At 52.7% G+C, this 13339-nt stretch overlaps 1 protein-coding gene across 1 annotated transcript; it reads left to right on the forward strand.

Moving 5' to 3' along the window:
- The first annotated feature begins 3966 nt into the window (after positions 1 to 3966).
- LOC113214074 (arrestin domain-containing protein 17-like) lies at positions 3967 to 6161 on the forward strand. Its single transcript, XM_026433338.2, has 6 exons — positions 3967 to 4206; positions 4284 to 4645; positions 4726 to 4914; positions 4997 to 5185; positions 5373 to 5583; positions 5883 to 6161. The coding sequence occupies exons 1-6, from the start codon at positions 4095 to 4097 to the stop codon at positions 5927 to 5929; spliced, it is 1110 nt and encodes a 369-aa protein (XP_026289123.2). The 5' UTR covers positions 3967 to 4094; the 3' UTR covers positions 5930 to 6161.
- The last annotated feature ends 7178 nt before the right edge of the window (positions 6162 to 13339 follow it).

The raw sequence follows: 13339 nt of genomic DNA on the forward strand, positions 1-13339 counted from the left end.
CGCCCCGCCAGGGCCCCGAGATGTAAAGCCAAAATATATATATGCTACAACAAAGGCTGCAACTTTGGCGGCCAGCCCTGAGTGTCGGCGCTTCCGGGTCCGCGGAGCCAGGCCACCAACTGCTGCCTTGTCGTGCAAACCCCCGCCCCAACCCCTCTCTCCAGCCTCTCTCTTTCTCTCCCTCTCTTTCTTTGCTGGGGCGAAAGAGAAGATGAGGAGTCGCCCCGGCTTCCAGGCGAACAAAATGGAACGGCAGCGAAACGTCAAATAAATATTGCTCGACTGGATAATCCTCCAGGCAGCCACGAGAGGCACGGACCTTGCGCGACTCGGCTCGGGCGCGGCGCGGCACGGCCCGGCAAGTTGGCGGAAAAGCAAAAGCTTTCTGTGTGCGCTGAAAAGCGCCCTGGAATACCAGCGGTGCCCGCGGGACCTCAGAGCTGGGGGGGGGGGGGGGGAAGTCTATGCCCCGCGAGCCTTTTCGGCCCGTGTGGAAAATGGCGGCCTGAACACACACACACACACACACACAGTCCGCCACCGCCAGCCCCCCGGCTTATTGCTTACTAAGACTGAATCCACTTGTGGCGACGCTGCTTTGTGCTGCTCGGGGGCGGCGCGGGGACGGCCAGGCAGGGGGTGGCGGCGGCGGACCGGGGGCGGGCCGGGTTGGGCGCTGTGTGCTCTGCACTTGAGCCCCACCGCCCGCCAGGCTCCGCCTTCCCCGTTTCTCTCTCTCTCTCTCTCTCTCTCTCTCTCTCTCTCTCTCTCTGACACACACACACACACCCTGTCGTTCACTTACTCTTCTACCCCCTACCCTTCTCTTTTCCATTCTGTCCCTTTTTGCTGCGGAGCACATAATCGCCCTGTTGCTGGAAGCAGTGATTATGTCTTTATTCGGGGGGAAAATGTAAGTTGTTTTTTTGTGAAAATCCCTCTTACTTGGGTCATCTTCCATCGATCGGCAAACACGGGAGCGCCTGCCCTCCCAACTCTCCTCCCTCTTTCCCTTGTGCCGTCCTGACTCCCCTCGCAGCTCTGCTTGTTAGCATGATGTGCGTAGAGGGGCCTTCATGGAGTCAATGCTGACCAAACAGAATCATAGCAGTGAGAGGTATGGTACACGAGGACACACAATAATTCTGTAATGCTTTTTCCAAGGGGGAAATCACTCCTGATAAAAGTGTACGAGTTAGTACGTTAGTACACAATTGTACATCATATTTTTGGCGTAGTTTTTCATTATCTATGAAAAATAATGTTATTAAGGCACTACAACGCTTGATTTCTACCATTAGTACGCATTATTACGCTGCAAGTACGAGTAAGTACGTCTTTAGTACAGGCGTGGGTGTACTAGTTAGTACGCAAGTGATTTCCCCCTCGGCTTTTTCGCTGTTGCTGCTGCTACTGAGTTTGACAGTTCTCGAAGGTTAAAAGGTTCTATAGTTTTCCCGAGTTTTCCATTATTATCAGTTCCTCAGTTAGTTTTGTCTTTTTGTATTTTTTTTCGCTATTCTATGCCCTATGCCCTATCTTGTTCTTGTCCTTTTCTACTCCGTCTACATTTCCCACTAGAAACCCAAGTGCCTCTAATGTCGCACACCAGTAAATGTTTGAATTCGCACACAAGTGAAAGTGTGAATAATTTTCCTCGCCTGTACTTTCAAGTGAACGAATCGGAGGTCATACGGCCGCGGGTGTGCGACGTTCACGCACTTTGGTTTCCTGGCCAGTACTCGGTTCCCAGATTCACTCACCAGTTCGTTTTGATTATTACTACTGTTTTAGGTCGAATTTGTATTTGTTTTCTGTTATTAAAAGAATGGAGTGATATCCACTTGTTAACGCCTCTGGTTCTCGAGAGTAAGTAGAAAAGATGAGAAATTCATGGATGCATTAAATACAATTCCGGAGCGCGGCGGCTGGCGGAGCGGAAACTGAAAGCACTTAATTAGTTTGGGGGCGGCGCTCGCCAGGCGCTCGCCGCTTGGCGCTTTGGGGCGGACCGTCACACCGCTTGTTTGCGGACAAACACTGTGTGGGGCTGGCGGGGCCGGCGGCGGCTGCTAGCGGCTGCCGCCGCTTCCCTTTTCGCGTCCAGCTCCGCCTACACTTGCTTTCAGCTTCGACCACTCCCGCTTTCTCCCCCCAACGTAGCGTGTCTCGCGGCTGTGCGTCGCAGCACCTTGACCGAGTCGACGTGGGCTCGCTGTCGCATAGTCCCGCATAGACGCGCTCACTTTGGTGTTTTCTTTCCCTTTCCACGAGGTTGTCTCTTCAGCGTGGCGCGGCTCAAAGAACAGGGCTGATGATGCGGGAGGCGGAACCAGAGAGTGAGGGTAAGGGGTGAGAGGAGGGGGAAAAGGTTGATTCAAGGGCTGCAGCGCGAGGAACGATCGACACAACAATTGTCCTCGAGTAGGCACCACACTTTGTCTTCACTTTCCCTTTGAACTAACCCTCTCATTCTCTCCCCCCTTACCCCCACCCCGCATTCTCTCCCCCTCTCTACCCACGGAGTCCTCTAGAGACAAACTTTTTGACATATACAAATCACTTTTCTAAATAAAATTAGTTATTTGCAGAAGCTTGGTCTTGATTCCCCCCCCCCCCTTTTTCCCTCTCTCCTAGCTCGCTCGACACCAAAACAGTGTTTGCTTCCGCCCTTCCCTTCTTTCTTATTCCTATCCGACAGCTAAACAGCCAGCGAGAGGATGTGTGTGGGGCCAGCCGGGTGTGAATCCACGTTTGTTTAAGATTAGTAGAGAGAGAGAGAGAGAGAGAGAGAGAGAGGGGGGGGGCAGAGAGAGAGAGACAGTCGTTAGGACCAGGCGGTGTTGCGGAGGCGTGGTCCAGGGGCTCCAAGCTGTCTGCCACCGTACCGACGACCCCCCACCCCCTCCCTTTTCCCAATGCCGCCCGCCGGAAGCCACAACTGAGTTTAGTGTCACGCACGAGGATGCGAGGAGTGTGTCTTGCTCTCTCTCTCTCTCTCTTGCTCTCTCTCTCTCTCTCTCTCTCTCTCTCTCTCTCTCTCTCTCTCACTCACTCACTCACTCACTCACTCACTCTTGTACAGGAGAGTGAGAAGAGAGGGAGAGAACGACTGAAAGGGGGAGAAAGAAAGAAGCAAATTAGTGTTATCGGAACGCGAGGACTTCTGTTTTCATCTCCGGGTGAGAACGAGCTTGTTTTGAGGCGGTTGGTGTTTTTGGCGGCACGCAGGAGGGAGGAGGAGGCTTCTTCTTTTAATCTCCCCGCCCGGCACACATGCGACTCGTGTGAGCTGCCAGCCCTGGCCAGAGGCCCTGCCAGGGCGGCCGCACCGCTCACTCATACATTATAATGACTTACTCGGCATAACGACGTATTGCCATTCATTGGCGAGCTCTTCTTCTACACACAAAAATCGTTTCCTTGAAAAAACATAAAGAAATTTTTCTCTTGTTTCAAAGAATTTCTTTGGTCTAACGACAAAATTATCACATTATGGAAAAATTTTCCTCGGCGAAAGGAAAACACTCCTCATGTTCATTTTAGATCAGTTTCGTTGATTCAAGAAAAATTCTCTAGTTTCAAAGAAACGATTTTCTGGGTGTAAGCCTGCGAGCGGACCTCGAAGTCATTGGGGAGGACTAGCCAGACGATCCTCGACTTCACTTTACTTTGCAACCGTATAGGTCTCCGTAGACCTGTGGTCTTCGCGTGGGTACATGAGTAACACCGCTACTTGCGAGCCAAACGAAAGTTTCTGTAACGTAGGTACCGTGACTCACCGGAGCACCGAGACCGAGTCCTGCGCGATAACAATAAATTGGCGATGTCAATCGGTGTGTCACGCAGCGGTTACGGTCACTGTATTTTTAGACACCTGGTCCTCGCCTTATCGGCACCATACGTCACCTCCGCGCCGAACGCCCGTCCGCGTCACAGATAGTATATAATGCAGGCCAAAGATCTTATCGGTAGGACGAGTGTTCGTCACAGGCTGAGCTCGTCGCTTGCTTTGGCCCAGTCAGCTGTGGGCTACCGAAGGCGCCAGGCCCGTGAGAGTCCGCGCAACTACGCCTATACCCCGTGTCTTCACCATGCCCACCACCATCGAGATCAGCTTCGACGGACCCCGGACCACGTACTCCCCGGGGGAGATGGTGTCCGGGTGGGTCCGCGTCCACGTGGACAAGCCCAAGAGGATCAGAGGTGAGTCTGTGGCGCCGACACAGTGAAATGAAGTGTGAGTTGCGGCTTCGCTCAACTCAATCCTGTGCGCCCCGTAGCCGTCAGCATCAAGTTCAGCGGTGACGCCAGCGTGTGGTGGACGGAGAAGCGCGGTACCTGCCGCACCGGCGAGAACAGTCACAGAGTCAAGGACAGGATTTACTCGGCGTACGAGAAGTACTTCAGGCACACGCTCTACTTCGTCGGGGGAGAGGCCAGCACGGTGACGCTCGACGCCGGGGACCACACGTACCCCTTCCAGTGCCTCCTGCCGCAAACCCTGCCCAACTCGTTCGAGGGCAGGCACGGCTACGTCCGGTACACGGCCAAGGCGACCATCAGCCGGTGGAGGTCCGTGGAGGCCCGGGTCGCCTTCACCGTGAACTCGGTCGTGGACCTCAGCATGTTTCCCCAGGCCAAGGTTAGTCGCTTATACCACGCCCAGCCAGTGTCTCTAATACTCTATAAAGAACATGAATAAATGATGCGCCTCTTCGATAGGAGCCCGTGGAATGTGTCCAGAGCAAAGAGTTTACGCTTCTTTGGGGCGAACCATCAGGAGGCCCTCTAACTATGAGCGTCAGAATTCCGAAAGGAGGCTACTTCCCCGGGCAGACCATTCCGTTCCTGATCAAGGTCGACAACGCGAGCAGCATTGACGTGGTCAACGTACGCGGTGCTCTGATCCAGGTGAAATTCGCCGATGAAACTAACGAAAAGTGCCCATATTCAAATCGAAGGTGAGACACTTATCGCTGTGGTCCGAAAGCAGGTTGTCACGTGGCACGCGACCAGAGACAACAATACGCTGGAGACGGCAGAGAGGGTGGTGGACCTGGTGTTCGACAGCCCGGTGCCAGCCAACCACTCCAAGGCCTTCTGTCAGGAACTCACCGTGCCACCAGTGCTCCCGTCTCACCTGGACAATTGCAATATCATAGACTTGGAGTACTTCTTGGCGGTAAGTCTTTCAATGCCGCACTAGCCGAATACGAATGCATCGTGGTTGAGGCCGAAACGCAATAAGAAACGCTGATAAGGAAATAAGCACCCGCTAATTTTTGGCATGACCACATGAAGGCAGCACAACAAATATAAAAAATATGAAACCCGTCCAACCAACTCTTTTTCTTAATTAACTATTGTAGGTTACGGCTCGGGTCAGTGGTGCCCACTTCAATCTAGAAATCAAGGCCCCCATCCTGATCGGCACTGCTCCAGAGGCGGAGAAGAGCTTGGAAGAGAAGACCTTTGCAGAGAAGAGCTTGTCAGAGAAGAGCTTGCCAGAGAAGAGCTTGCCTTGGCCGGGTGACTTTGCACACCCAAGGGGACCACCGAGCCTGCCCTCCCCTGATCTCCGTGAGTATCAACGCAGTACTTCATCCCGTGCCTGTTTCAATTTAAAATTAGCAGAGGTCAGAAATGGCAGCCACCTCGCCCCGCTTGAGCAATTGCTCTCTACCACTCACTTATACGACCCCCTACTATGGTGCAAAAATTTAAAGCGCCATGGCAATTTCTTACCCTTTCCATTCTTATTGTTCACTTGCTGTTCTTCTCCCTACTTTTGCAAGTGGCACTCTTTAATCAACCCAGAGAGGAGCTAGCAAGAAAATATTTTCAGAAAAAAAGAAATGTCTAAATTGTTTAAATTGCAGTGCCCCCGAGTTACGAAGAGAGCGTCTTGGGCCAGCACCAACGGTGACAACTAGTACACCAGTACACCATGGGGATCGAGAGTTTTACCCCACGTTACCCGGTATGGGACCTGCCTCTCAAGCCATAGACATGAGAAGAACTCGATAACAAGTTGAGTTGTTAGCGATGATGATCTCAATGAAGATTTTGTGATAAGTACCTGCACTTGTTCACACTGTTTTATTTTAATTTGTAAAAGTGTAAAATATAGTTTTTAATATAAAACCACTAGATCAGTCTTTCTAGCCTCACTTTCACGGGGGTGGGGTGAGGGGGTGAGGGTGGTGATGTGGTCGCGTTATGTCGTGCGACGGGTTCAAACTGTGCGGCATCAGCAGCAGCCAGCTCCAACAACAGCAGCTGGATAGCTCATGTTCTTGTCAAGACAAACTGTCTGTTTACCAAACGACCTCCCTTGCTGCCCCTCCCCCTCCCTTTCCCCCTCTCTCGCCCCTACTTCCTGAGCCCCCGCAGCCCCCCGCGAGCGGCTCAGCCTCATCAGCAGACGGCGGGTCGCCATCAGAGCTTCGGGGAAAAACAATAGGGGTGGAGCATGGGTCGGTATGCGTGATGAAGCTGCACCACGCCCCAGTGGGGACCGCCGAGATAGTGTGTGTGTGTGTGTGTGTGTGTGTGTGTGTGTGTGTGTGTGTGTGTGTGTGAGAGAGAGAGAGAGAGGGAGAGAGGGAGAGAGGGAGAGAGAGAGAGAGAGAGAGAGAGAGAGAGAGAGAGAGAGAGAGAGAGAGAGATGAGGCAGCCCCATCGCTGATGTATGTGTGCATAGAAAGAATTTTGATGTAGATTTGCGTTTGCGTAGTACGTGGTTTCGAGAATACTCTCACACTCACACTGCACCAATTTCGACTGTGAATTCCCTGAATGCTGTTAGGCAAATTTCACAAAAAAAGCAGCACATTTTCCCATACATATCTGAGAAAAAAATTAAAGAGGTACAAGAAGGCAAGGAATGAGAATTTTTTTCCTCGAATTTCTACATTTCAACGATGATATATTTTCGCATCTACGTGATTCGTCTTCTTAGCATGCAGGGATGCGGCGGGACGGTGGGCCGGAGGTGGATGGGTATGAAGCGAGGCCCATGTTGGCTGAGCGCGGCACGGCGCTTCTGGTGCCCGCCGCCGGGAAACAGAGCAACTGTTGTCACAGCCCTGTGCCAAACTGAACATGAGGGACATGGGGGCGGAGGGGAGGGGCGGGAGGGGATGGCAAATCAGAGCTTTGGGGCTCGGATAAACGAGAGACGGCGCAGCAGCAACGGGACGGGTAAATATTTTGCCAGCGAAAGGACAGAGTTGTGCTGCTGCTGCTGCGCCCCACTACGCCACGCCACCCCTTCCTACACCACCCCATACCACCGCCCCACACAACCCGGATGCTGCGGGTAGCAACACCATCGGAATCCTTACGGCAAGCCCTTCTGATATGCACGGCTCAGTGTGGCCGTCAAAGAAGAAGGACATTCGGAGGAGAAAAAACAACATTGAAAACATTTCAAAAAATTATGTCAGCAGGATCAGGCAGAGGGATCGGTTATGAAAAAGTGTGCGGTGCTCAGCATGCCCTGCTGTCTGTTCGACACCATGCCACACCAGTGGAGTGCACCCGCAGCGTGCACAATGTTAGCATGCCCGAGTACGCTCTCAAGTGTGCGGTGGCCGTGTGTGCGAGCGAGAGAGAGAGAGAGAGCGAGAGAAGGACGGACAGAGGTGGAAAGAGAGATGGGGCTACTTTTTGCCGCTGCTGGTGCTTCTGAGCGCCCGGTGCGAGCAGAGACACACATGTACTGGATGAAAGGAGACAGGGAATTTAACACAATAACGCAGGTGAGGGGAGGGGGATCGTAGTAAACGGGGTATTACACAACTTGACGCACACACTCACACACGTACACACACGCACACACACACATACACACGGATGGACACGGCTGGTGTTTCTGTCATCCCTCGGCAGCAGCGGGTGCTCGTGCGCCTACTCTTCCCCTCCCGCCCCTCCTCCCCCTCGCCTCGCTCTGTCATTGTGTGCAGGCTGCTCCATTTCACCGTCGATTGGAATTACATAATGCGAGGGTTTGCGCCCCAGCGGCCTCCGTCCCCCGCCTCCCCTCCCCCTCCACCCCCCGCCGACACGGCACAGCGGCGCTGAGCGCGGGGCGCGGAGGGAGGGGAGGGGGGCCGCCATTGTGAAAGGGTGAGACATGGGCCCGTGACACGGAGACATGATTAGTATTGGCTGCTGCTGCTGCGGGGCCGGGCAGGACCGGGCAGGGACGCAACGAGGAAAAGACGCCAATACTCGTGTTCGGATTACACTTTAAAAGAAAAAGAAAGAAGAACTGCACACGAATGCATGTTTTATTGACATTTTATTCACACTTCGTTGTCACTGCAAAAAGTAAAAGCCTAATTATTTTTTGGAAAAATGGCAAAATTTGAGGAGAAACTCCCACATTTTCGGGCTGGAAAACTCGTCAAATTTTGAAAGTCTCCCCCAAAAATGCGGGAATTCCCCTCAGTTTTTTGGAAGATTTCCTCCAAATCTTAAGAGTATCACTTCAAACGTGGGCATTTCCCATAGTTTCCCCCTTTTTTTAGCTCAAGAAATCAGACATTGTTTTACCGTGTTCAGGTTCAGCACGCCGAATCTTCTTCTTCTTTTTTTTTATTTTAGCATAAAAAGGGGTTGGTTTGTATCATCATCCTTCCTCTTACCCAAGCTTCGATTCTGCTCCCCCCCCCCCCCCTTTCTCTCATATTGAAAACAACTTGCTGATGGGCTCACTCGAGTGCTCCTCATTTGGCCGGCCCGGCCCGGCCCGCTGCACAATGAGTCCGCGGCTAATCCGGTGGTGTGTGTGGCTCCCGGAGTAAGTCCCGCCGGAGTCCTCCGGGGCCCGCCAGCCCCGCTCCGGGGGGCCCCGCCGGACCCACCGAGCCCAGAGAGGACTGCCCGCTGCGAGGAGCTGTCCGAGTGGACGAGATATCCCCATCACTCGATATAAACTGCATTCGTTTTTTCCCCCCTCTAGTGCCGCCGTGGCTGCTGCTGTTGCTTCTTGTCCTGCTTGTCCCGCTCCCCCTGGACGATCACCACCATCCACAGGGCGGCCCAGCGGGGCGCCGCTCCGGTGCCCCCGCCCCTCTCTCTCCTTCACACCAACAAACACATCACCATCATAATAACGTCAGCCTCCGCAGCACAGCGCCGCGCGACAATCGACCCGTATTATACGACGCGTTATCTTTACACCGAAAATATCTCTCTTTCTTTCTCACTCCCTCTCTCCGTCTCTCTCCGTCTCTCTCGCTCTCCCCGCCCTGGGTGTGTTATATGTATGCATTACATTCGGTTCAGCTAGCGGGGCGGCGGCGGAGGTGCAGGCTGCTAAAGGAACATCGCAAAGGTAAGCGTGAGGGCGGGGCGAGGTGCGGGGCGGGGTGAGTCGGGCGTGCAGCTCGCACCACCCTAATACGAGAATATTAACTTCGCCTTGAGACCAAATGCAGTCGCATTCTCAGAAACTGCTGCAAGATGTAGAACGGTACGCAATTTTGCCCGAAACGACCTATGCCAAATGAGTGCGATTTGTACGCTTGGAGGACCAACATCTTGTCGCTTAGGAGCTTGCAGATCGGCTCCGGCAGTACCCAAGCCGTGCATCTCTAACACTCGACTAACGACTATTGATGTTATTGTCCACCTGGTTGAAGCTTTACCGTAACTCTCGCTGGGCTTAAGATACCCTTCCGCCTCGGTCCTCCTGCCGCACACTCGGCCCCGCGCGGAAGTCCCCCCGCCCCCTCCCCTGCGGGGGCGGTCCCGGCCGGGTGTCTCCGGCAGCTCTACTACTTCCGTCTAATTAGGCCAGATCAAAGCGGCCGCCGACAGTCAGCGGCGGTCCTCCTCCTCCTCGCCGACAAGCTGTCCAAGGTTTTTGCCACCACACGCGGCGCACTTCTTTTCTGCTGTTTGCCGATAGGTATAAGTCGGGGCTTGCCACTGCTCTCTCTGCTATCCACTCGAGCTCCGCCGCAACTCGAGCACGGATTCACATCGACATTTGCGATTGACGGAACCTTTTGCGCCGCCTTTGCCGTCTTATTCGCCGTCTGATCCGCCGCCGCCGCACTCCTGGAGGGACAGCGGCGCAGGCAGCGCGGCGCGGCGACAAAATCAGATCAAGTGTGTCGTCCTCTGCCCTTTTTTCTGCGCATTGTGTCCGTGGGGCGGGGCGGGGCGGGGTGCTGCTGGCGGTGCCTCTTTGGCTGACGCGCCGAGATGAACTTACTCACGGTCGTCACCCTCGCCGCCCTGCGCTCACCACCGCGCTGCCGCGCCAGAGGGCCGATCCGGAGAGTCGTCGATGCAGCAGCTTTATTTCGACAGGGGTTCGTCCGTAAAGGACCTCTACGACAGCTGCACGTGCTGGCATGTCAGCCATCGCCATAGAGAGATTTGGTCGACCTCGGTCGACTTTATTCAACTTTGCTCGACTTTTATCGACTTTTGTCGACTTTTGTCGACTTTCGTCGACTTTTGTCGACTTTCGTCGACTTTCGTCGACTTTAATCGACTTTTTTCGACTTTCGTCGACTTCTGTCGACTTCTGTCAACTTTTCCCGACTTTTGGCGACTTCGTTCGACTTCGTGGACCACGGTCGACCCTTGGTCGACTTGAGTCGATTCGGTGGACGCATCCGCTTTACAAGCACGAATTTTGCAGGACACTATGTGTTATGGCGGTCCCCCGATCAAGCGGCTCTGCAGGAGTCGATGAGTCGAGTGGATGCCCTGCCTCCGGCCTCCAGGCTGCAGAGAAGAGGACGACTGTGTTGTGAGTCGGTCGGCCGGAGATTTGGGATCAGCCAAACAACAGTTTTTCGTCGTCGGTGTCCTTTGAGCTCGTCCCACTGCTCTCTGCTCCGCACTGCTCCCCTCCCCGGCGGCGGGCGGGCTGCTGCTGCCGCTGCGTTTGCTAATTCATTTATAACAGTTCACTTTGTGTGTGATTGTTTGTAAGCAGCGCCTGCCTCGTCGAGCGGAACAGAGCTCGCTCCGCACTGCGGTGTGCGTCGGCCACCAGGGGGGCGGGCAGGCGAACGGACAGACGGACGGACGGATCGACAGACGGACAGGGAATCGAAACAAGCAAATGTCGTTCTGCGATAGGACAGGGGAACAAGGTAAAGGATAAAGTAATTGAAACCCATGAAAAGAAAAGTGAGTATGCGGACGATAGAGTTAAAGGTTCTGCGACATGCCCTTCTTCTATTTCCCGCGGTCTCATTCGGGCGGTTAGTGATACCCCCATCGCTAGTTATTTTTGTTGTAATAAAAGTTAATTTAGAAATGTCTTTTTTTTCGCTGGGTAAAAAGGGGAGGTATTTAGGTTGCTGACACTCCTGAGCGGGGAGTAAGAGCGGAGGAGGGTGAGGAGGGCGTCGCGACGCCGGGGTAGCGACCCGAGCCGCGCGCGGGGTAGCGTCGGGCGTCGCGTAGGCTTCGCGGCGCGCAGCGACATCTGTGGGGCGGCGGAGGAGGCCATCGACACCCTCTGCCGGCTGCGAGGCGACCCCCTGCCACCAGGGATGGGAGGGGGCCGGCATTCCCTCTTTCACAGTGCACGCAGAAAACAAAGCTAACGATTAAATGCACCTTAAGTTTTAGTGCACGTACACCTCCTAGTTACTCCCATTACATTGTGCAAATACGAATTATTAGCACCTACCGTTACAAGCCCATCAGGAGTTGTTCACTGCTTCCCTGCAGATCATAAAACTGTTGTGCAGTTTAAACCAGTTTAAACTTTTTAACTTAGACTTAGAACTTGAAAGCAGAGCTCTCGGCAAGTGCTGTATCTGAATTTGTATTCGGCCACGGAGAAAATAACTTTGTTCTATAAACGAAGTTTTTTGTTAATTTCGAACATAACGTACTAATTTTGATGTCTTGAAATTAAGTAATTTTTCGTTAGGAAAAACTATTGATTTTTGTGGGGGGGGGGGGGTTCGTATTAAAACTTGACCAATTGGTTGGTCCAGCCATATCCTCCTCCTAAGGTCATCTTTCAATCGTAATCAAGTCAGAGTACTTTCTTTGTCAAGTTGCCGAATGTCATTTATTCTTTTTATTTATCCATTTGCTGCATCACATGGAATTCAATAACCTATTAGAAATCGCGAGCCATTCTAACTTGACGATGTTTGTTTTGAATGATTCGATTTGGGTCACAACATAAGTTTGTCGGAGCTCCTCCGGGTTCACAGCTTGTTATTGAACGATTCAATTGCCCCTTTTTATTATTTTTAGCATGCGTCCCCTGTCTTTCGCACAGTGGCTATACCGTGGTGCCTGTGACGTCAGACTGGCCCGACTGTGTGGGTCAAAGTGACGCACGTTGTTGTCGCGCGTGACGCGACTTTGACCCGCTCTAGGGCTGAGCTCAGAGCGGGCATCTCGACGTCTCTCTCTCTCTCTCTCTCTCTCTCTCTCTCTCTCTCTCTCTCTCTCTCCCGTCTCATTCTCTCCCTCCCCTTCCCCCATCTCTCCCCCTCTCTCACAGCCCTAAGTACCGCTTCCCCCGCTCTGCTTGTCCCTGTATAACGAACTGTTGCATCACTCTCGAGCTCTTTTGCGGCTTCTTCACACAGCGGCAGCGACCAGCATCAGCTGCCTACCCCGCTTCCCTTCCTTCGCCAGGGTCGTAAAAGGGCCCCGATGAGTCACGCGTTACGCTATGTCGTTGCCTGGTTACACTTGCCGAGAGCTCTGCTTTCCAAGTATTAAGTGTAAGTTAAAACGTTTTAACTGGTTTAAACTGCACAACAGTTTTGTGTTCTGCAGGAAAGCAGTGAACAACTCCTGATAGGCCTGTAACGGTGGGTACCAATAACTCGTACCGTCAGGTACACAATTTGCACAATTTTTGGTACGAATAAAGTGAGAAACCAGGAGGTGTGCGTGCACTAACTTATCGGAGGGATCAAATGATTCGTCCAAGACGAAAGTTTGATGTTTAGCACCCCTTTGTAAACATTCCACGTAACCTACTACACTGCTGTTTTACACCGATCAAAATCACTCCTAAAAAAAAGACCAGTACAGAATTTCGTAATTTGTGAACGCAGTAATTTGCAGACCACTTTTGAAACAAATATTTGTAAAACGTGATGCAGACTTCTAAATTGATACACAAATAATCTGGAACAGTTATGCAGAACTCTATATCCGTTATGGAACTCTGTGTCGAATTTTGACAGATTTTTGAATCAAAAGTGATGTGCAATTACTTCGTAACAAATTATAGAATTCTGCAGTTGTTTTAGAGTGTCTGTTTTAAAAATATACTTTTCTGTGGGTTTGTAAAAGGACAACGTTGTTGAAGTTGAGGGCGGAG

Source organism: Frankliniella occidentalis, unplaced genomic scaffold, assembly GCF_000697945.3.
Source record: "Frankliniella occidentalis isolate FOCC.00 unplaced genomic scaffold, Focc_3.1 Scaffold58, whole genome shotgun sequence".
Lineage (NCBI taxonomy): Eukaryota > Metazoa > Arthropoda > Insecta > Thysanoptera > Thripidae > Frankliniella > Frankliniella occidentalis.